Consider the following 24,148-nt stretch of genomic DNA (forward strand, 5'->3'; position numbering starts at 1 on the left):
AGGTTCCTAAGCTAGGAGCCTAAATTAGGTTCTAAGGGTTCTAAGTTAGGGATAAATTAGGAATACCTAGGTTAGAAGGTACCCTTGAGAAGTTCATCTGTTGGCCTATTTTAAGATGGGTCTTGGTGTTTTCCTGAACTCTTACTAACTAAGGAAAGGTTACTTAGACAAATATTTTGGACAGTACTGGAAACCCACTTTTTAAAACACGTACCTCATGAAAAATATGCAACATTCAAAATGTTTAAATGAATAGCTACTATCTACTCTGCAAAAAATAAGGGTTCAATGGGTCAGACAATTTTCCTGCAACTGACATCTATTAATGCTGCTCTGGGTATTCCCCTGGCATGAGGAAGTAACTGTCATCTTGCTACTAAGGATGTATTCATCATACTCATTGACCACAAGGAATGAGTGTAAGACAACTTGGGTACCTACATGAGGAATCTTTGTCTGGGACAACAGCTGCATTTATATATACCCACATATGTGTGTATATTATTTCCCCATGATTACAGAATAAACATCCACTAAGAATTAGAAACTTGCTGAAGTACTTCCAAGACATTTCACCTAACATATGCAATAGGTGTAGCAATAATTCAGCCTACTTCTGGCAGATTTGAACCTGTGAATATTCATCAGGAAGGTCTGTTCACCGGCTAATTGTGTTCTGCCAAATGCTGTTAAAACATCTTTTTCAATGTATGTGAAATGTAAAAGTGGGGCATATCATGAATTTCTGTTTAGATCCCAGTAGTGAAACAAATGACAGGTACAAAAACCTCTTACCTTTCTCCTCAATATGTTTGAAATTCAAGGTTAATGTAAAGAATCAGATTGCTATTGGAAGGAGACAAGAGATATACATGTTTCAGCTGATCTATGCTTGCACATAAGAAGAAAGATGAGCCAATGATAGGGAAGGGAATGAAGCTATTAGTGGATTGTCAAAGGAAAGGAAGTGATGGAGAAGAGGTTTTGGAATTAAGAGACTGATAAACATAAGTTCTGGTCAGAAAATTTGGAGAAGGGATTTCCCAATGGCAAATTGACATCTCTCAGCAGAGGAGTGATAACTTCACCACTGTGATCTACAAATGCGACTGCAGTATCTCATTATAGGCCAGAAGTCCCACCTGCCTGAGCAAGTCTCCCCATCATCCCGCACCTCCCATGGCATGGCACGGCTGTCCCCAGCATGAGCAAGGCTCCCCCGGCATGATAGGAGCTGAAGCCAGAATGGGAAACTTGTTCATAAAGACAACAGGGAAACCAAGTCACTGCATTACATTTTCTAAGAGGTAATGCTGTGCGACTTTCAAATGAAATCATTTTGGCTTGAATATGCTGTCTGAAATGTTGCATTTCCTTATATTTTCAGGCATATTTCCTTATATTTTCAGGCATTGTCTTTTTCGGTTACAGTCAACATTTTCCACAGTAAGCAGGTACTCTTCTCAGGTCTACGCTGCACATGCACAAAATAAAGAAATCTTCCACTGAAAGTAGATTTGAAAATTTTCAAGCAGTAATCAGATTTAAAAACTATACTTGATATATAGTAAATTGTAAAGTACTTCTATTTTTCAAATAATTTCTGAAATTCTAGTTAAGCAGTTGGCAGGCTTCCTGGGGAGTTGAATCAATAACATTTCTTGACTTTGTACAAAGCAGCAATCTCCACGATGGATACTTAAGGTTAGTCAGTGAAACCGACTTTCTCTCTGATTATCTTTCTACCTGCCTGGCACTGACAGAGAGAAGACAACCCAGAATGTGGCCTCTGAAGGTCTTCAGTAAATTGTGTGCTTAACCCTTTGGCATCACTCTAGTTACTTTGGAACAGTCTTGAAAAAACAGTACAGAAAAGGCAAACCTACTTTTGTTCCATTGCCTCAAGCATTTGTCCGTACGTCACCTCGAGATTGAAAATTGCAAATTTGTCATTGGATCATTTCATCTGATGCTTGTTTTTCATTGTTTGGAGGCTTGAAAGTCTCAGTGAGAAAAATCTTTATTGCAGAAGTACGCCTTGCTATTGAATCAGTACATGCTGCATGGTATGTTTTGCAAAGATGTGGCTAATGTGGGGGTGGCAGGAAGGGGAAGAAAGCTGATATTTGTTTCTTTAATTTCTTACACGGTTCCATCAGAAAAGCCATCTTGTTCTAAAGTTTCCCCTGATGTTAATCTCCTAATAGCTTGGTTTCCCTCCACCCCATTGATTCATTGGTCCAATCTTTCTTCAGATTTGAACAAAGTTGGGGGGCGGGGGGGAAGTGTTTTCCCATCTGCAATAGAAATTCCTATGCTGGTTCTCTGCCCTTTACTCCCAGAGGCCTACGGGTTAATACTTGATAAAAGGGAAGAGGTAGGTATTTGTCTCTTGCCTGGAGAGAAATTCTTTGCCTCTTTGCCAGGGAAAGCATCTGATCCTGTTGCAATGATTTTTCTTTTAATTGGAATGCAAAGATCTTATCTTTTTATTACTCCTTTATTGTTGATAACCACTCCACTTGCTCACTCTCCACAAATGTCCAGCTTATATATACAGCCGGGGAAGCAGTTCATTTTTCCTCCTTTTTAGCTTTAATGATTTGCCTAACAACTGAATTGTGCCAGAGTGGTTCATATATCCCTTCCTGCGCTGCAGTCTCTTTCTCAGATGCTTGGTCTGTGTCTGTCTCTCTCTAATTTCCAGGCACAGATCGTCCCAGTGACTGCCTCGTGCTCTAATAACTGCCTGAGGTGTGGGAGACCACTTTATGGGAATTCAGTCACACGGGCCTATGCAAAAATAACAGTAAATGAGAAATTTGCAGTGAAAGGGAAACATTGCATGCAAGTCATACGCCCACTACTCTCTTAATTTAGTTTCTTTGTGGCTTTGCGTCGCCATACGTTCTGTAATGTCAGATTAGTGCGTGGGGAAAGTGACGGCCTCGTGGATAGAGCTGAGGCACAGGAAATCTGGGGTTTATTCTCATCTCTGCCCGGCTCCCACAGATACACGGCTCGACTTCCCTGCTTGCCAGCGGCCATGAAGAGCCTCGCCAGTGGCCGCCCGCCCGCCCTGCCGATCCACATTGTTGCTGCAGCTGAAGGATGCTCCAGGAGAGCAGCTGTGGGCACCTCCAGAGCCTCAGGGTCCCCACAGCAACTCAACTGGGTGCAGGGCAGGAGGCATTTGGGGCCACCTTGTAACCAGCCACAGATGCCTTAACCCTGCCTCTTACTATGTGAGGTAGCATCCCTCCTCCTAATACCCATTTTCTGTCAGTTCTGACATGTGTGTGGACATGTGCTTGTGTACACGCAATACCACTTGGTCTGTTGTTCTTGATTTTTGTTGCTCTTCAAAACACCTCTCCCAGCACTACAGGTCCTCCACCGGTATCTTAAGTCTTTGCGCCCTATGTGTTTCCTGCCCTCCTCCCTTTTCTTTCTTCCGCGTTCCCATACTCCTCTTCCCTTTGCACATTTTCAGTTCTGGTTTTAACCATATCTTGCCCTCCCTTCTTCAGCCCCAGACTGCCCCTGCCAAAGGAAAGTGTTTGGAGTGAGCCATGAAAAATGGCACCTTCCAAAGGGGGACAGATGGGCTCCAGCTCGAGTGATTAAAGGCATTAGAGGCAACAGGTAATCTTTGCCCATGGTCATGGTCTGCCTCCATCACCGCTGCTCAGTGTCTGCACCCTTCTGACCTGGGGGGCTCAGATGTTGTTGGCTCATCCGTAGTCCTGATAACTACGCTGCAGACCCCATCTCCCCACTACTGGTCTGGTCCCTTTCCTATTGCAAACTCTCCAGAAGAATAATAACCACTTCTGCATGGGCTTGTAAGACCATAAGCCTAGCGGGACCCCCGTCCTAACAGTGATTTACAAGGAGGCTGTCCCATTCCCCTGCTGCCCCTACCCCGCCACGCAGCACCCCACACCAGCCCACAGTGGTGGGTGTTCGCACTGCAGGTCACATGCTGCAGAACGTCTCCTTGCTTCCGCCCTTGCACTGCGGCTGCAGCCGGCACTGCCGCTGGCTGCTATGGAAATATATATCATATCATCACCATCGGGAATCAAAATACTTCCCTCTGCCACGGGTTTTTTGTGAAGCTTAATTCCTTACAGGCTGTGTGACATTCTTGGGGTCTGTGCAGTTCTGAACTTGCAGCATCTCTGTTTTGGGATACTGCATCTTGAAACATATGAGAATATTAGCTGTAGCACTAAAGGTTTATTTTCGAAGTGTTACTGTAGTTGCACACACATATGTACTCTTTATGACTATGTGTTACTCTTTTCTATGCATGAAAGAAGAAAACCTAAATTCTATCACGTCTCAAAAAGAAGGGAAAAGCTTTTGTATAGTTTAGAGTGAAGAAGTAAATGTTTCTCAGTTCTATTTAGACAATGTAGAATGTAGCCACATCTCATACTAAATAGGCATTTCTGTCCACTTTTCAGTTATTGCTACACCATTAGAAGACATGGAGAGAAAGGTATGTCTGGAAAAAAAAGAAAAATATTATTCTTTTTAGACAAAAAGGAGATTTTCCTGAAGTTACCCTGCAAAGAAAAATACCAGATTTCAGAAACGTTACTGATACAGCCTGAAGTGTAAGACTGACACTCCATGTAAGAATAGCACTTCTCTCAGATATAGCTAAGACTGCTGGGTGCTATTAACTATGGAAAATGCATTTTTCCTCCATTAAGTCTTCCACGGTAGACTCCCCCTGCATACAGGCTGGTTCTGTATCAGATCATATCAGTCATCCCAAAAACCTTCTGAAATATAAAACTGCCCTTTATCAGGAAGGGCAGAAAGCAGAAGTGCTGCTCTGCTGCATTTATGTGGAGCCTTTACTACACCTCGAGCAGCACTGCTGAACTGTATGTTTTGTTTATCTGTCAGTGGACTACTGGGACTACTAAACACATGTACATAAGCTTTAAAAAAGTAGCAACACAGATAGATAGCTGCCACTTGAAGAACCTTTTAGCTTTTGTTTATCAAACTATCTGTCCTCAGCAGCAGTCGGAGCAAACAGGTGAACGTTGCCCGTGCCTTGGTTTTACCTCTCAGAGCTTTTGCTCGATGAGAACGGGAACAGCGGAGTCCAGAGCTGAGAGTGCCCAGACTTCACCTGTCTGCACTCAAACCATGACCCTAACACCCCTTCTTGCTCAGCCACTGGGATGATGTGGAAAGGAAGAAACCACGGGGCTGCCAGTCCCAAGGATTAAAAATCATAGGGCAGGTCCCCAGCATTCAAAGCATTACCCTAAAGATGATGAATTTACAAATTAAACATACCTTTGTGCTCTTAAGCCAGAGAGTTCCTATTTTCAACTCTTCTATTGAACTGTGAAGTTTTTTAGTGACAAACAAGCTGTGAAATTATGATAGTTGTCAATACAACATTCAGTCTCCTGGAGCTCACCTGCATAGTCTTTTTGTAGAGCTTTAGCTCAGTGCAATTCACTAGCATGGATATATGTATCAGTAAGAAGTTGAGCATATGGGTGTGTTTCAGCAGCAGTTCAAAGCAGGACACGTTGTTTAAATCCTGCATTGCCCTTGGCATTACTATAGCCCCAGCTGTACTTTACCATCTTGCATTCTGACAAAAGTGTCACGGGCAAGCTATGCCATCAGCTGTGAACGCCACACCAGAAAATAGCACCTGCGATGGCAAGCCAGCAGAGCCCAGGCCTGCAAGTTTTCATAGAATCATAGAATGTGTCGGGTTGGAAGGGACCTCTAAAGGTGATCTAGTCCGACCCCCCTGCAGTCAGCAGGGACATCTTCAACGAGACGAGGTTGCTCAGAGCCTCATCAAGCCTGGCCTTGAATGTCTCCAGGGAAGGGGCCTCCGACACCTCTCTGGGCAACCTGGGCCAGTGTCTCACCACCCTCGATGACCCTGGGCTCCCTGCTGCCTCCTCTTGCTGGTCCTGGGACCCAAGCTACAAGCCAGACAGGGGAACTAATCAGGTTTAAAATGGTTTCATTTTGTCAGGTACATTTTCAGACAAACCAAATTCCCTGATTTGCCTCGCAAAAAGAAAATGGGAATGTGAAGCTGGAGACAGAGGAGGAAAGCTGAACTAAGCTTCTGGCAACCGCTCGCAGTTCTGTTGGCAGAATGTGCTTTGGGACCACCCCGGCAGGGAGTGTGCCTCAGCACACAGGCCAAAGATGCAGTTTTAGGACACTAGCTCCCTGAATTCAAAAGCCACTTACAATATGACATCTAAATGATCTTTGCCATATAAGTTGTATACTGGGGGAAAAGAAAAAAAAAAAAGGTGTAAATTCAATATGTACAAAGTCAGCATAGGAACAAAGCTGAGGTGCATTTCTGAAATGTGGCATTATGGCAATGCCTCTTGTGCAGCAGCAGCAGCATTGTTTTCTTATTGGTTCTGAATTTTCATAATCCAGCTCAGTTTGAAAGGAAACTGGTATATCTTTGTTTTCAAAATGGAAAAAAGCGCTACTGGTTTTAATTTTCTAACTACGCTGTCACACGCACATGGCACGTACACATGCAATAAAAACAGAGGCTGAAAATTAAAATCTTGCACTGCCATCCTGTGGTGAATGTTAGGAAAACGTTAGGTTGTCCAGCTCTTCGATATGGGGTTATCCTCTCTGAAATGCAGAGGCTTTGCAGCAGAGTTAGCAACATCTGAAGGACGAAGCGTTGTGATGGGTGTTACCCCAGAAAGCAGAGAATAGAACCTCAAATGCCATTATTTCTCATTATTCCTCCTGCAATGTAGTATCTTCTAGAGACCTTTCAGAAAACAGGCAGTCCATCCCCAAGAATATAGGTTCTTTTAAGAGAAAATATTCTGGGTGAGCAAATAGCGAATAGCATCCATGACAGGGCAGGCCAGGTGAGGTAAGCGCAGACAGGCTGAAGTCCTTGGGAATCACTGGGAGCTTGACATGGTTTCTAAAAGGCAGCCTGGGGGGTACTCTGGGGGTTGACTTTGGCCTATGAAAAAGTATAGTGAAGTTCACTTGTAAATAGGTCATTAATTCCTGCTCACTGGCTAAACGGATTTTTTTCCAGTGAATCACCACCAGGCTTAAAAAGAAAAAAAGGGACAAGCCAAAGGGGCATAAAGTCAGCCAACAAGGGAAAGAGAGAAAAGGAGATGTCATGCAAATAGAGTGCAAAATATGCAGTCGAAAAGTAAAATGTTTACCAGAAAGTCTTGACCATAGTTGAGTTCAGTGTGAGGATGGTTCTGATTTGTGTTATCACACACCTGAAGCCTGTTTTTCTACTAGACTATAACTTTGCTACTATAAAAATGTGCATTACTGAACATTGCCTCCCCAGACACATACCCTATTCACTTGCGTTTCAAAGGCAGAAGCATTTTTGTCAAACTGAGATGCATACAATACAAACATTTGTACAAAAACCAGTGGTGAAGTACCCCAATACACTGTGGCTTCTTAGTTCTTACTGTATCTCCTTCAGGGGACTGTTCTTGTAAACAACTTCATGTGCTAGGACTGTGCTCATCGAGAGTGGGCCTCTCCACCTCTGCGATGAATCCACAGCTATAAGAAGCTGGCACCCAGAGCAGAGAGGATGCTGGTTGAGGCTCCTTCATGGATCGTCATTAAGAACTTCTCTCCTTTGCTTTAAAACTGCCCATCAGCAGGATCAGGGTGAGTCCAAATTTTGCCTTCATGAGAACAGAACATAAAAACGTTTCTCCCCCAAAATATTCCTGAAATAATGGAAAAGAAAAACATCAGCACTGTCCATACAGCAGGTTTTCAGATAAAGTAAAAGGGGAAAAAGGATTTATCTCTCAGTTTGTGCAGACACCCACGTTGTTTCTGTATGGCTCAATGTATGATTATGGGTTTCTTAGTAATGGATGTGGAACTCCACTTTCACCAGTTCAGACGCTCACAACTAATGCTACTGCCATAATTTATGGTTTGTAAGATCATCTTATGAAGCTACCATGCTTGTCTCATGCTAAAACAGTATACGGTATGTTTTCTTCGATCATTTGTGTGATTGTACCATCTTCCCCCTTCTGCTTCAGATGTTCTTGTTTTCATCCCTGCTTTGAAAAAAAAAAAATGGTGCTTCCTTCACCCTGTTCACCTCCTAATGACTTCTGTCTGCAGGCACATCTTTCCTCAGCAAGGCACCAGAGCAAATGATTTTTTTTGTTGTCACTTCTATCAGCCGCTCTGTTCTTGATCACTTTTGATTCTGCTTATCTTCTTCACAGTGCTATGATTTTTCTCTTTGATTAAAAATCACTGCTGACAGCTTCTTCCTTTCCCCCTTGCAATCCTGCTTGGTTTTCTGAACTTTTCCCAATCCAACATAAGCAGGGAAGTATTACCTTAATTCCTCTTCTGAACTTCGAATCTTACCTGTTACATTTTGCCTGTGCAGATGAAACAACATACTTTTCATTTCCCAATTGAGTGGGGTTTTCCCCGTTGCTCTAAATAGATAAATTTTTTACCCCCTTGTTTAAATAAGAGTTGTCGCACTCAGTATTTGCAACACCATATCTCCTTATGAACCACTCGGCGGTACTCTGCTTGAAGGAGACTGTAGAGAAACACGTATGTTCTCCCAGTCTGGGGGAGCAGTCCGGCTCTGCCACCTGGTGCAGGCAGCGCGTGTTAACCCGCATCCGCCCTGTTGCCAAAGGGGAGCCCAACACCCCCATTTTTTTCTTGGGCTGGAGACTCCTGGCAGTGGGAAGGGTAAAAGGGTAGGGAAGGGTAAAAAGTTTTGGTCTGAACAAACTTTTCGCACAAGTCCGATAAAGAAGAGCACAGTTCATTATGGCAGGGCTTTTTGGCTGTTTGCTGGTTTTCATGTCTATTTTCCGGTGGAGGTGAGGGAAAAAGGTTTCATATCTGTAGATTACTTAGGCAGCAAATTTTCCTTCTTAATCATCGTCCATAGATTCGACAGCCGCAAGATCCTGCAGAGCACAGGCTGGAAATCACCGCTCTAAAGTTGCGCAGTCACAAACAGCTTCGGTTACAAAAATTGCCCATCCTGTCTAGTCGATGGCCCAGTCTAGAGCCTGAATGAACTTCTGTTGTGACAGCACAGGAATCTCTGTCATCAGCTTCTCTTCTAAAATGAAAATGTTTAGACGTGTGCTCCTTCTGCAGAGGAGGGAAGGGATGTCAAGTTGTACACATCCCTGCTAAGAAAGGAGGAAGTGTTGATTCATGCTTCCAAGTCATGCATTTCAAAACTATGTGGGTTTCACAATGTGAACTGTGACTGTGAAGGCACCGTGGGAGTAGCCTCAACAAGGTAAATAATGGTTTACTTTATGAGTCAGGTCAGCTACCTGTAGGGCTTTCAAGGGCAGGGCCAGAAGGATGCGTCTATGCTGGGGTACGTATGGGTAGCCTCAGTCAGGTAGGTGTGTACGTGATAACCTCTTGTACAGATGAGCTGGTATGAGCCAGTTATACAGAAAAATACCCATCTGGCAGTGTTTGCGCTGCTCAAAATACACCTGTGCAGATCCATCAGTGTAAAACTAATCCCACTTGTAGAGAAGGAGCAGCGGGGAAAATGTAACTAACTTTCACAGATGCTTTATTTTTTATATCCTTTTCTTTTGGGTTGCCCAAGAAAAACAAAAATTGAGAAGCTAAATCAGTCTCTGCTCTATTTCCACTGAAGAGCACAGAGTTTTGCCAAAGGTATTTGCCAGAAAAAAGATCCAATCTGAACACAGCATGAGAATTGCATTTTCAAACACAAAGAGCCAGGTGATGTAAAAGCTGATGACAACACAATTTAAACTGCCTTCTAATTGGTTATTGTGGTGCTAAGGCTTTGCATCATCTCCTTTTGAAGGCAACTGACAACATTTGAGATAGTTCAGTGTGAGTGGGATTAAGCCCCAGATACGCATTTTATTGTATTCCATGTGTTAAAGTCATTCCCTGAGTTGCTCCTGTAAAAGCCAGCAGAAACCGTGGCAGAAGGTCCTTGGCTGAGAATTCAAGAGTCTAGAAACAGGAAAAGATTGCCACAATGGAAACTACCCAAACCTCTTTTACTTGGGGCGCTCACGTACAGCAAAATCTGCTCTAGTTTCTGATGGCAAGTCCCGTCGGCTTTTGAGCAGGGTAAAGCTTCCCTTCCTACTGGAAACACTAAAAAGACAGGATGAGGTTACTTCACTTCCCCAGGTGAAATCTGCCACTGGTTATCACACTGGACCCAATGAGGTGTCTGGGCATGGATGAGCTGTGAGACCTTTTGAATATCTCCATATTTTGTTCTAATGTTTAAATGTGATACCGCCTTGCAGACTTCTTGCACTGAGGAATTATATATAAATAGCTATAAACTCCCTGCCATGGGGACTGGTCAATCTGTGACTCTTGAACAACTTTTGCCTCACTTCTGAGTAGTTCAGATACAGCTCTCATAATAGCATTGCATCATGTAATTGGCAACGGGGCTGTCTAGCACCAGGCCGGCTGGTTCATTCAAATCCCCAGCCACAGGGGAAAGCCCAGAGTGACTTTGCCCAGCCACCCTGCACCGCAGCTGCATGCCTGGGCTTTGGGCTGGAGCAGGGTCCATGGGTGGCTGGTGAGCTGCAAACCACCCCACGGCTCTCCTGGGAAAGGTGAGGTACATAGCATGTGCTCTGTGGCTCTTGCCCATTTGCAGATTTCTGTAAGCTGCTCGTAGATTGTGGGAGGCTGGCCAGCTTGTGCTCTTTGGCCTCACGAAAATTGCTATGGAACAGGTATTACTGTGGATTAAGTATGCTGTGAACAGCTTGCAGCATCAAAGTCGTCAGTCTGAATAGAAAAATACTCAGCCCAGTCACCTTTAAGAGGCATTATATAACGCATTTTGAATTTTCATTAAAGCTAGAACACCCAAAGCAGGGTAACAGGTCTTTTATTTTAAGAGAAGTTTTAGCACAGCATGTTTCAACCTTAAGTAAATAAACTGCAGATTATCTCCTTTATCTTCTTAGAATTCAACCGTACTGAACGCATGTATTTTTTTAAATCTATCACTTTCAAGAAGTGCTTCCCCACAAAGCTATATCTACCACCCCAGTGCTTTCACTCGACAGTTACATGAAGCTGATATCTACAGCATATGCTTTTGTTCATGCTACGTATTCAAATACAAAGGTGTGGTTAAAGTCTGATGTCCTTTTTGAGGGGAAGACTGGGGAAAACATCTGCCTCTTGATGGAAGCCATCTGGTGTAACCAGACATGAAGTCAAGCATTTTAACACAGTGTGTTCCATAGAATTATACTTACTAAAGAGAATTACAGATTCTTCCCTTAATGTTCTCATCACACACCGTCTCAGGGATTTTCCCTTGCACCTACCTAGGACTGATCGGTGCAATTATTTTGTAAAGCTTTGTCTTACTGCAATCAAAGTAACCAGAAACAATAATACCAATTATGTAGTTTTCTGTTGTTATTCTCCCAGCTGAGCGTTTCATTACAGGTGCAGAGAAAATCACAAAATAGTTTCTGCGGAAGGAGGGGCTGCAGAGGCTTTCTGAGATCAGCAGTACTGTAGAAGCTGCAGCACACCTTCGGTTTGTTTCAGAGATAAGAGTTAACATATCAGGGTTGGTAAGATGAGGTGAGGTCTTCTTATTTCATCCCTTACCTGCAACATTGCCAATTCTAGCCCTGTGTGGCCGTGCAGTGTCAGACTTCAGTCACTCAGTCCTTACATGCATCAAACCTGCCGGTGAGGGATCAAATATTGTCTATCCTTGTCTGCCCAAGGAGGTCTGGTAGGACAGGTGTGATGTTGAAATATATAAAAGCTGTGTGGCGGGCCAGCTTTCAAGAAAATGGCAGGTGTTCAGTAAAGCTGCATGACCTTAAATGTACATCTTTCGATGAGGGAGATTAGCAGGCCAAAGGAAAACACAGAAATGATCAGTTTGAGATATTTGTAGGGCAAACAAAGCTGCATCATTTTTATGACATGGTTCTGCTCTGCTGCCAAGACTATGATCTCCACATACAATAAGGGGACATTCAGTACCAACAAATACAGTTTGTTTAACTGAGCTCATCTTCAAACACAGGACAAGATTACACTCAGGGAATCTAGAGAAAATTTGCAGTCTTTTCTGGTTTCCTTAAAGAGGTTATTTCTTATGGCAGAAATGTAAAAAAAAAAAAAAAAAAAAAGATATTGTATGAAAAAAAGAAGATATTGTATGAAAAAAAAGAAGATATAGTATGAATGTAACACCAGTCCTTGGTGCTTCATGTTATGCTAGGAGAGTCCTGTCACTAGTTACCTGCTCACTAGTGGTTTGCCCAGGGGTGAATACTGATGCCAATACTGTTTATCATCTTCATTAATGACCTTGACAATGAGGCAGAGTGCACGCTCAGCAAGTTTGCAGGTGATAAAAAGCTGGGAGGAGTGGATGATAGGCCAAATGGTTGTGTTGCCATCCAGAGGGACTTTGGCAGCCTGGATAAAAGGGGAGAAAGGGACCTCATGAAGTTCAAGAACAGAAAATACCAAGTCCTACCCCTGGGGAGCAGCAACCCCAGGCATCAGGACAGGCTGGGGGCCAGATGTTTGAAAAGGAGCTCTGCAGTAAAGGCCCTTGGGACCCTGGTGGACACCAAGCTCACCACGAACAAACAAATGTAACCCTTGCAGTGAAGAAGACAACAGCATCCCATCATGCATTAGGAAGAGCACTGCCAATAGGTTTGAGGGAAGTGCTCCTTCCCATGTACTCATCACCAGTGACACTACTTTGGGGTGTGCTGGGTCCAGTACAAGAGAGGCACAGACATACTGGAGCAAGCGCACAAAGAGACACAAACGTTATTAAAGGGCTTGGAGCATCTGTCACACAAAAAGAGGCTGAGAGAGCTGGAACTGTTCAGCCTGGAGAAAAGAAGGCTCCAGAGGGATTTTACCAAAGTGTATGAACATCTGATGGGGGTGGGTGATTGTTGATAAAGAAGACAGAGTCAGTGGTGCCCTGTGAAGGCACAAGAGGCAACGGGCACAAATTGAAATGCAGGAAATTCCACCTAAACACAAGAAAAAGCTTTTTTCACTGTAAGGTTGGTTGAATACTGGCACAAGTGGCTCAGAGAGGTAGAGTCTCCATCCTTGGAGATATTCAAAACCCAACTGAACACGGCCCTGAGCAACCTGCTAGTTGCCCTGCTTTGAGCTGGGGAGTTGGGACTAGATGATCTCCAGAAGATTTTCCTTGACTATCATGACTACCACTCTTGATGGAACAGGGTTTTGCTAGACTTGGAAGTCTGTAAAAGTTTTATCTATATAAAAATTCATTCCTGATGAATTTTCCTGCTCTTTGAGGCTACCTTTTTTTCTTTACGCTCTTGAGACAGGCCTCAGCCTGCTGCACCTGAGCAGAACATCGTCAATCCACCCTCAAAAACAAAAAAGCCTGGGTGCGAGCTAAAAACACCGGTCAGATGAGAGTTGAGGAGAAGTTCTGCAAGTCAGCACTTCCTGGTGGAGCTCCACGGTGGCCTCATGTCCTGGGATAGAGTCAATTTTCTTCCTAGTAGCTGCTGTTGTGTTTTGAATTTAATACAAGAATAATGTTGATAGCACATATTGTTTTAGTTTATTAAGTCAAGGACTTTTTCAGCTTCCCATAGAAGCTAAGAAGGAGCATAGACAGGACAAGCTGGCCAAAGGATATTCCATACCATAGACATCATGCTCAGTGTATATATATGGCGGTTGGCCAGGGGACAGGAATCCCTGATCGCTGCTTGAGACAGGCTGGGAGTGATGATCACACGTGATGATCACATGATGATCACAGCAGGTGATGAAAGCAACTTGTGTTGCATTACTTTATTTTGTAAAAGATTTACCATTATTACTATTTTTTATTATTATTATTATTATTATTATTATTATTATTATTATTATTATTATTATTATTTTGTCTTCCATTACATTTCTATTAAACTGTCTTTATCTCAACTCACGGGGTTTTTTCTCCTTCCTCTTCTCCCTACCCTACTGGGGTTGGGGGGAGGTGAGTGAATGGCTGCACGGTTCTAGATGCTGGTTTGGGCTAAACAGTGACACCTCCTCGGTGGTCACTGGTGGTGTTAACTTCAGTTTTCATGTGCAAAAGAACATGGACATGTTTCTTCAGTGCTGATTATTTTTATTTCAGATTAAGAAAAAGCAGAGAGCAACATAGAGAGATACTACCAGTCTCCCCAGTGAGAACTGTGCAGCCTTGTAAAGGAAGGAATAGTATGCAAAAAGGAAACGACTCACCTTTTATGATGTAACTTTACTGCATGCACATGACAACATTAAAAGAATATTATTAAGAATAATACACACTAGGGAACATAAGAATTAAGGCTGCTAGTCAAAATACGAAGAACAACTGGGGCTCACCTACCTTATGTTCAGTATTCAGTTTTAAATGCAGTGTTCAGTGTGTGGCCTTATTCTCTACTTATTTCCCACTGTTCAAACTCTGTTAATTGTCGTGGTTTGGGCTGGGCTGGCGACTAAAATGAACAGCAGATGCTCTCTTTTACCTCTCTCCCCTTCAGAGTAGGGAGAGCATCTCCCTTCAGAGGAGAGGAGAGCAAATGGGAGAGAGACTTATGAATGAAAAGAAACTAAATTACTTTAATGAAATATTAATAATAAAATAATAAAAAGATAAGACTATTAATAAGAAAATAATGAAATATATACAATATATACAAAACCAGCATCAAGCTCCCAGGGTGACAATCACATCACCAGCAGGCACTGGGAAAGTCACAGGCTTGACTCAGCTACAGATGGGAACTGGATTCCAGATCTGGATTCAGGAACGCATGGATTGGGATTAAAGGTAGACGAACAGACAGAGTCCTCCTTGGACATCGGCCATTGAAGAAAGAGGCTGAGCCCTTTGATCCCTCAGCTTTTATACTGAGCGTGATACAGCTGGGATGGAATACTCTGTTGGTCCCTGCAGGTGAGACCCTGCTACACTTTTCTGCTTCCAACCCTCCAAGAGGGGCAAAGAACAAAGTTAGCTGACCTTGGTTGTTATAGCAATAAGCGTAAGCAGGAGACTCTCTGCGTACCATCCCTTGGTATTCACTATAAACATCAAGCCTTAACACTCTGAAAGTGGACACTGTATGAAAAATATGCCATTAATTTCAGAGAGTGCAGTTAGTTTAGATGAGACTTAACTGAAAAGCAAAATGACTGAAAAGAAAATTGGTTCTGTTTTACCTCAAACCAGGACATTATAATAACAAAATTTCTTATAAGCAAATCCCTCCAATATGGGCAAGGCAGTATTACCCCCTCCTCACACAGCCCAGGACAGAGTATGTATACAAACACCCTCTAAAAACTGTGGCTGAAGACACTGGTGTTGGACAAGAACTCTGGAGCAGAAAGAGAATGAACAAACACCATTCTGCTGAGCAGTGTCCAAACACCTTCGCCGTGAAAATGAACTATTCCTCTTGCAGTTCCTTATGTACGTTATTCATAACAAACCTTCCAACTTCTCTAGTAAATGAGTGGAGGACTATACAGCCAACAGCCTCCTTTACTATGTAACCTTGAGGCTTCCCAAAAAGCAACTCCCTTCAGTTCATTGTACAAGAAAGGGATCTAGAAAACACATGCGATCATGCATGTGCATGGACTCATGAATGAAAAGAAACTAAACTACTGTAATGAAATATTAATAGTAAAATAATAAAAATATAAGAATATTAATAAGTCTATGTGTGATCATGCTACTTCCAGCTCAGGGGCCCCAAACATAGGAAGGACGTGGACCTGTTGGACTGAGTCCAGAGGAGGGCCACGAAGATGATCCGAAGGCTGGAGCACCTCTGCTACGAGGACAGGCTGAGAGAGTTGGGGCTGTTCAGCCTGGAGAAGAGAAGGCTCCGGGGAGACCTTAGAGCAGCCTTCCAGTACCTAACGGGGGCCTACAGGAAGGATGGGGAGGGACTCTTCATCAGGGAATGTAGTGATAGGACGAGGGGTAACGGTTTCAAACTGAAGGAGGGTAGATTTAGATTGGCTATTGGGAAGAAATTCTTTGCGGTGAGGGTGGTGAGGCACTGGAACAGGTTGCCCAGGGAGGCTGTGGATGCCCCATCCCTGGAAGTGATCAAGACCTGGTTGGACGGGGCTTTGAGCAGCCTGGTCTAGTGGGAGGTGTCCCTGCCCAGGGCAGGGGGGTTGGAACTAGATGATCTTTAAGGTCCCATCCAACCCAAACCATGATAAGATTCTATGATTATGCCTGTGTACAGGGAGCTGGTAAAAGGTGCATGGCAACTTTCATTCAAGAGTTTCCCTTTCGCTAGTTGCTGGTGATGGTAGCCGCCCCACAACCCAATCTTGTCATGAAGTTCACAGCAACGTCTTGCAGGCCAAATTCCCCACTGTCCCACACTGTTCTTGTTTGAGGGTATCACTACTGACATGTTGGGAGGAAAAACCTTGGGAGAACCTGCTGTTATATAGAGACTGCGCGCGGATGGCATGCTGTCAGGCTTCTCCCTGCCAAAATCCTGGCTCCAGCTCTGGAGCTCCTAGGTCCAGACACGTTAAGCCTGGGAGTGCCAACGGAGAACGAAGATTAGGTGTCCTTGCTACACAAGCACCAGAGATGCTGAGGTCGTATTGCAGTCCCGGGTGAAGTTTCCCGCTTCCCGGCCGGAGCGGGATGGACTACAAGCCCCAGCATACCCCGCGCGTTCCCGTCCTTGCGCGGCCTGTCGGGGGCGGGACGCGCGGGGCATGCTGGGGCTTGTAGTCCGCCCCGCTCCCCGCCTGCCGCCACCGTCCGCGCCCGGGCCCCGCCCCAGCGGTTCGAGCTAGGTGCGCCTGTGCCTTTAAGCACGGCCGGACGCCCGGGGTCTGGCGCATGCGCAGAGAGGCCGTGACCTCGCTGGCTGTCGGTGCCGCCGGTGACTGCTGGGGAGTCCCCAATTACCCCCCCGCTTCCCCCCCCCCCCCCCCCCCCCTCCCCCCCCCGCCGGCTCCGGCTCCACTGCCGGGCCGGCGGCGTTGCCATAGCGACCGCCTCCCCCCGGGCGGGACGATGGAGGGGCCGGCGGAGAGGGGCGGCGGGCCCGGCGCGGAGGGCCCGGCGGGGTTGATCACGGAGATCCGGGCGCCGGGCCCGCGGCCGCTGCGGCTGCTGGAGTGGAAGGTGTCGGTGGGGACGGCGGTGCAGATCGGGTCGGTGCTGGCGCTGTGCGCCCCGCTGGCGCCGGTCCCGCGCCCCACCGCTGGCCCCTCCGCCCCGCCGCCCGCCGCCAGCGGCGCCAGCACCCGGCCGCAGCGGGCCGGCCCCGAGCGCAAGCTGAAAGCGGAGCGGCCCGGCGTGGTGCGGGAGCTGTGCGCGCGGCCCGGACAGGTCATCGCGCCCGGGTGAGTGCGGGGCGGGGGGCGGCGAGAGGCCCGGGGAGCCCGCCCTGGGACGCGGTTTTCGCGCTTCTTCCGCAGCGCCTGGGCCGGGCCCTGCGCCCTGCCCGCTCTGCGGGGCGTCCGGCGTGCGCCCGGCCCGGCCCCGGTGCGCGGCGGGGAGCGGGTACCCACTGGGGCCCTGCCGCCGGTGCGACCGGCGCGCGCCATCCTCTCGCTGCCGGCGCGGGGTCGGGGGGAAGGCCGCACCGCTTTCTCCTCAGCTCCCAGCTATGGCAGGCGCTGGCGAGGCGGCGTGTAACAGGGGCCTTCTCCCGTCCCTGAGCCCCGCTTCCCCTCCGCGGCGGTCGGTGTGGGTGGTGCAGCCGTGCCTGGCTCCGGCGTGTGTCTCGCAGCCACGTTGCCGCCGGCAGGGAACGGCCCTTCCTCCGGAGCTCTACGCGGGGAGCAGCCGTGCCGGGAGGAGGAGGAGGGTGAGGAGGGAGCAGGGAGCCGGGGAGGTGCAAGAGACCATGCTCGGCTCCCTTGTTTCAGAGCCGCGTCCCGTGCTGTGAGCTCCGCCGCGAAGAGCTGAGCATCCCCTTCGCGAGTCTCGGGGCTCTCTGAAAAATGGCATAACTACTTGGACGTTTTTTTTATTTTATTATTTTTTTTAAAAAGTTTGGCGGTTCGCTGTTAGGTTGGTGCAAAACTCAGGTAGTGAAGGGATCGTTTCCTGCCTGCTAGGAGGAATTCCAATGGGAATCAGAGCCGCGGCAAGGCATTTTTAAATTACTAGATGCCATACTTATAATATTGGCACCATAAATGCTTTTAATACTGTAGGCTTTTTAATGTATAAGGCTTCACAAATATAAATGAGGTGATGTAATTTTAACTTTCAGAAGAGCAAAGGATTAAATGAGAGAGATTTTTCCATAGTTTAACAATGGCTTTGTCTTGATAAGACAGTATGTTGGTCGACTTTTAAATTCTTAAATGGCTAATAGATAGGGCCTCCCAGTTTTCTAGGTTAAATTGGGCTAATAGTTTGCTCCCCTGTACTTCAAGAAGATTTTTCTTTTCTCAACAGGAAACGATTGAAATGCTCTACTTCCTCTGTTTTATGACAGCAAGTTATTTTCTTTTATTGCAGTTCGCTTGATTTTTGGGTGGGTGCAGCCAGGCCTAAACTTTCTTGATTGAAAATCACCAGTATGTGCAAAACATCTGTGTATGGGAGTGTTCTCAAAGGGTTAGAAAAAAAAAATCTGTTTCTTTTTTTATCAGTCAGTAATGTAAGATGCTACAGAGGAGATATAAGATGTGTTTTTGTTGCTACAGAGAGTATTAATCTTTCTGAGATAAGACTGTGGCTTTCCTTTCATGCCACATCAGCGTTCTGCTGTTGCATCTGGTGCAACACGACCAATCTTTTAATATCTGAATTAGAACAAAGGTACCATAAATGCTAGGTCAGATGGTTTTACCATCTTAAAAATACAGACTGAAATTTTAAAACACCGCGTGCATGATGAAATTCATTTGATAGTGCCAAGTGGAAGGGAAGATAAGTTATCTTCGTGTCTTTTCATTATGCTAGCTAAGCATTAAAACCAAAGACTTTAGATGGTGAATGTAAACAATTTTAAATATGCTGGGTCTGATGTAGCAGCGTTTTTAGGTTTAGCTTTGCTCAATGTAAATGTTAGGACTTGAATGCACCAATTTTTATACAATGCTTTTATTGGATCTGTCTGATCTTGATTCATTTGATTATAATTAGCAAGTCCTTGCTTTGAGACAATTAGAAAATACTGTTCTTTATTACTGTTGTTCTTGGCTTCTAAAACATATGTATCTTATACTGCTAAAAGTTGTTTCTTAATATTGACCATTGCTAGATATTACGCTTCTGTAATTCTGACTTTTCAGCGTGCGTTCTCTCTTATGTGCTGTAATGGTATTTACTGGGTGAATGTAAAAGAAAATTTCAAGTGGAGAAGTAGAAGATGCATGACCTAAGGGTAGTACAGCTGGGCAGCAGTTGGAGAGGTGACTGCATTTCTTTGGTCACTTAAAAGTGGTTGTTTGTTTATTTTTTTTGGTGAGCATCAAATCTCTTGCATGTGGCTTCCCGTTTTGTGGAATGGAAATAATAACATTTCACTACCTATCAGCAATATTTAAATGTGTGTTAAATTGTGCAGTATTAAATACAGGTGTGATTAAGGTAGGTAACATAGCTGAAATTTATTCAACATCTCCAGAAGATATACTTTTTTTTTTAATCCAAATTATCCAGGGTGGTAGGTGCCATTTGCTGCCTTCAAAAGAAGTGCATTTGGTCAGTTTAGCCCTGAATTCTCTATAAACCCAAAGATATATGCAAATATTTGTCAGGCATTTAATTAAGCACTGTAGAAATACTGTTTCTATTCCAAATATTTTTCCTTTTCATTAAAACCTGAGAACATAATTTGATTAAACCTTTTTATTTGAGGATAAATAATGTGACTGTCTAGGTTTCTTCTATGTCAATTTGGTCATTATGTCTGAAAATGACACCTTTTAGCACAAGTCTCTCCATCTCAAGAAGATGCATTTCTTTCTTTTTCTTTTATATCAGGCATGGAATTAAATCCTTTGGTGTATGGAAGTAATTTTCCATGCTTATAGCACTTCATTTTCTTGTAGTTTGATTAACTGCTTTTTGGCATTGATGGTGGTATAAGCTGCCCACAGGGGAGAGAATAGTATTGGGTGGGGGTGACAGCCTGAGGCAGGCAGGAGGTGGCTTTTGGTTATACTAGCAGAGGTAGGCTGGCATCAAATGTCAAACTAGGACTCGAGAGAGGAAGGTGTTTGACCTGTTAGGACTGTAAATAGCAGGTATGACAGTAAGCAGTTAATGAAGGGTCTTTGATGTTAATGAAGCATAATTTCTATGGGTGGCAGGAGCAACAAATAAAATGTCAAAAACTGCTGCACCGCTCTGTGTATTATTAATGCCAGTTACCCATCAAGGTTAATAGCTCTGAAGCTACTACAGGTATGTCAGGATTCTGGGTTGGGTCAGTATTTTGTTTTATGTGAATATTTACATAAGTGTTTCTAATATGAAATGATTGTCTGCTTTCAGGCCCTACTGGTGGGATAGACTACTGAAAGTCTTTTGTTTGGCTCACATGAGTAGAGTCTTCCAAAATATTTATTACCTGTACATTTAAACTGGGTATCTTTGTGTCTTACTACATAGCTTTAATAGCTAAAACTTGTGTTCTTGTACAGAACATAAAGTATATGTGTGCTGGAATAAAAATCTTGTTTAAACCTATCTGTATTCTAGTGAAGCAAAACTTGTATTTGCTCTTTTTGGAGAAGGTAGTGGGGGAAAAGGTGGGAATTTGTTCTCTAAAACTTTAGATTTTTATGTGTTGTTACTTGGCATTTTTTTGTGTGAAAAAACTTGATTATAAATTTAAAAAAAAATAAAATCTTCCTTTTGTTATCAAATGCCACAGAGCCTCAGGGCCTAGTTTACCACCCAAGATGAGGATACTTAACCTTGGACCCCAATACCTTTCATCTTCCAATCTTCAAGGGAAATAAAATGCTGATGGATTACAGTTTATTTTGAAGTAATGACACTTGTAATGAACTACAGGAAAAACAACTTGCTGTTTTAGTTAGACACAAGTGTTTTCATAATATCCTGTCAAATATTTAATGAGCTTATTGGAGTCTACAAAAAAACCTCGTTGGCAAACACTGAGGATTGTTGAATAGCACTTAACAATCCCTGTTTACTACATCTCTCACCTAATTTCTTTTTACCCTTGGATTCATTCCATTATTTTTTTTATAGTAAGTTTTGGAACGTATCTTTCTGACCTGTTTCATGTGTATCCCTCCCCCACCCCTTCCTATCATATACTGTGATATTAAGAAAATCTGCTTTTTAATGTGTCTGTCTTAAGTTTGGTTGAGTTTGATATTGAAAAAGATCCAAGTTCTAAATCAGGGGTTTCTGTCCTTCATTGCCGGCTTTTTATCCTCTTCCTGGTTCTCCGGCACCTCACAAGTTGGAAGCTCACACTATAGCTAATAGCGCTGAGTGGTAGAGTACAAAGTCTGTTTTCTTTATGTGGCCATCTGTTTTCACAAAACTTGTAGGTACTTCCTTATCGAAGAGAATCAAGCTGCTCAGTCAGGTTTGATTGGAAACAGGCATCAGCCTCAGAAGTTTCCAGTGGTGTGGTTGTAGCAGCCTTGTGTTTGTAGTAGTTCTTGGTGCAGCATCCTTAGACCATGGTTTTGTGATTGCTTCAGGCTAATATGAGAGTTGGCTGGAATGGATGCTCACACTTGTGAGTCCCTCCAGCTTGCATTGAGTTGGGTGTTGGAAATCACGTAGCTAAAGATGGCTCGGTCTCTTCCCCCCCCGCCCTCCATCCTTCCTACCCAACCTGTGAAACTGTCCATACTGATCAATTCCTTCATTTTGCTCAGTTGCTGCAACAGGAGTGTAGTGTAGGGAAAGGGAGGGTGATTTATCCTTTCAGCAGTAGCCTGCATTTAGGTCAGATCAAAGTGGTTGTGTAAATGCAGTAGAGTCATTAGGGAGATAAACGACATGTTGATACTGGGAAAGAACATTATTGAGGTTGTATATGTCCCATATGTCATTTTGTATGATAGTTTTTAGTACATGTTACTTTTATCCTTACAAGGTTTCTCCTAAAACAGGGGATTTTCTGCTGTCAGAGTTCTTACTGTAAGTTGCTCATCTCACTTGAGCTCAAGGGCTTTGCCATTGTTTGTGAGTATGTGGAGAATCCCATGGGCCAGCAGACAGAGGGAGATAGCTCATGGGACTATTTTATGCATCTTGTTGTAGAATGACAAGCTGGTTGGTTGTAGCTCTCGTTTAAAAATGTGTATGTTTGTAGATGTCTGTGCTGGCTATCAATTTTGCTTTTACCTAAACTGTAATGGATTTTTATTGCTGTGTAGTTTCTTTACTGTACTTTGGAGCTTTACTTCAATACTAGAGTTGTTTAGAAGATCCCTGTCTTTTTTAAAGGCAAACGTGCATGTTATTTCTTCTCTGAAACTGCCATTTGGTTCTCCCTAATTGTAAAACAAATAGCCTTCTGAAGAGAAAATGTATGGACAAGAATTCTGACTGTGGACTGGAATGAGACCTTTACTTTTTGTGCTGCACAACACTTAGCCCTTTGAACTGGAAGGGACTGGAAAAGTTTGAGGAAGAAAGTGAGAGACAAGAATTTTGCTTTGAATTGTTTTACAAGTTTCTATCTTGACCTAAGAGGTTTTTTCCTTTGAGAAATCCTACTAGTACAACTTGCGTCCCTGTCTGGACTGATGACTGCGTGTTTGGTGTTAAATTAAGGGATGATCCTAGTAGGGATTCCAGCCATTTGGATTTTCAAAATCAGCCTTACGCAGTGGAAGACTCCCCTTAGCTTATTTCATAACCCAATATTTGAACTTAATAAAAATGAATATGGGGTGATGGTATTAAAAATTCTTAAATATTACCAAAAGTATATAAAAAATCTTTCCAGTTGGGCCTTTCTAGCCTGAAGGTTCAGTAAAGAGACAGCCTTGCATTTTGGGATCTCTTTTTGAGAATGATAATAGACAATTCAATGCAAGTTGTCACCTATAAAATATTCTTATGAATATCTGTTTTGTGTAGTTAAAAATGTTAATTAAAGCTTAACCTAAGGTCTTCTAGCACACGTGGATAGTTGAATTTGCAGCAGTTGCCTTTTAAAATATATAGGGGAGCATAAAATGACTTCCGGGAAAGCAGGTAGTATTGCATTACAGGTTGCAATTCAAAGATCTTAATTGTACATTTTGGCTAGGTTTTGCTTTTTTGAACCTAGACCTACGGATTTGGAAATCTCCCCCTTGGACTGTAGGGGAAGGATGGATACTGTCACTAACAGGAGAGACTGGTCTTAAAAAGGCTTTGGAAGATGGAAGGGTTCCCCCTGTTTTGATGTGGACGAGGAAGTGCCACCATATGTAATGTGTGCTTTGAAACCTGGGTGAGAATTTCTCACCGTATTTTGTAGCGTGTTACAACAGTGCTCAACAACTGTGTATTTTCCTTCAGAGTCTGTATCTCTACTTCTGATGAAGTGCTGCTTGTCTAGAAGGATGAAACATTGTTTTCAGTCAGTGGAAACTACTTTTTGCCTCAGACTAGCCTGTTGATGAAAAGGAATTAGCTGGAGTGGAGTACATAGGACGTTTGTGAGAGCACGCTATCTTTTCTGATGTTTTCTGAAACACTAGTCCTATTGAAAAAGAAGGAAAAAAAAGCCCAATATAAAAATCTATTTTTGAAACAAAGAACAAAGGTTTCGTGCTCTTTCCAGTGCAATGGGAAGGGAATTTTTCTTCAGCCGTCTGGTGGGACTGAAATTATTTCGATTTAGGGTAACTGGGCTGATGCTGGATAATTCATACAAGATATCATTCATCAGAACCATCTAGATCCAGATGGGCTTTTTCACTTTGTATGTTTCTGTGTATGAGGTGGTGGTGTACCATGTAGATTACTTCTTACAAACACATCCATTTTTTTTATGGTATGTCCTTTTTTAAGGAAAGGCTGGGGTATTGCCAGGCCACTATTTCA

At 43.9% G+C, this 24,148-nt stretch overlaps 1 protein-coding gene across 2 annotated transcripts in view; it reads left to right on the top strand.

Moving 5' to 3' along the window:
• Positions 1 to 17,083: 17,083 nt before the first annotated feature.
• CTDP1 (CTD phosphatase subunit 1) overlaps positions 17,084 to 24,148 on the top strand; it is a 112,874-nt gene continuing 105,809 nt past the window's right edge. For both annotated transcript variants that reach the window (XM_074575776.1, XM_074575775.1), the window contains exon 1: positions 17,084 to 17,496. In XM_074575776.1, coding sequence (XP_074431877.1) covers positions 17,165 to 17,496 — 332 coding nt within the window. In that variant the 5' untranslated portion in view covers positions 17,084 to 17,164. The remainder of the gene's footprint in view (positions 17,497 to 24,148) is intronic.

This window comes from Larus michahellis, chromosome 2, assembly GCF_964199755.1.
Source record: "Larus michahellis chromosome 2, bLarMic1.1, whole genome shotgun sequence".
Lineage (NCBI taxonomy): Eukaryota > Metazoa > Chordata > Aves > Charadriiformes > Laridae > Larus > Larus michahellis.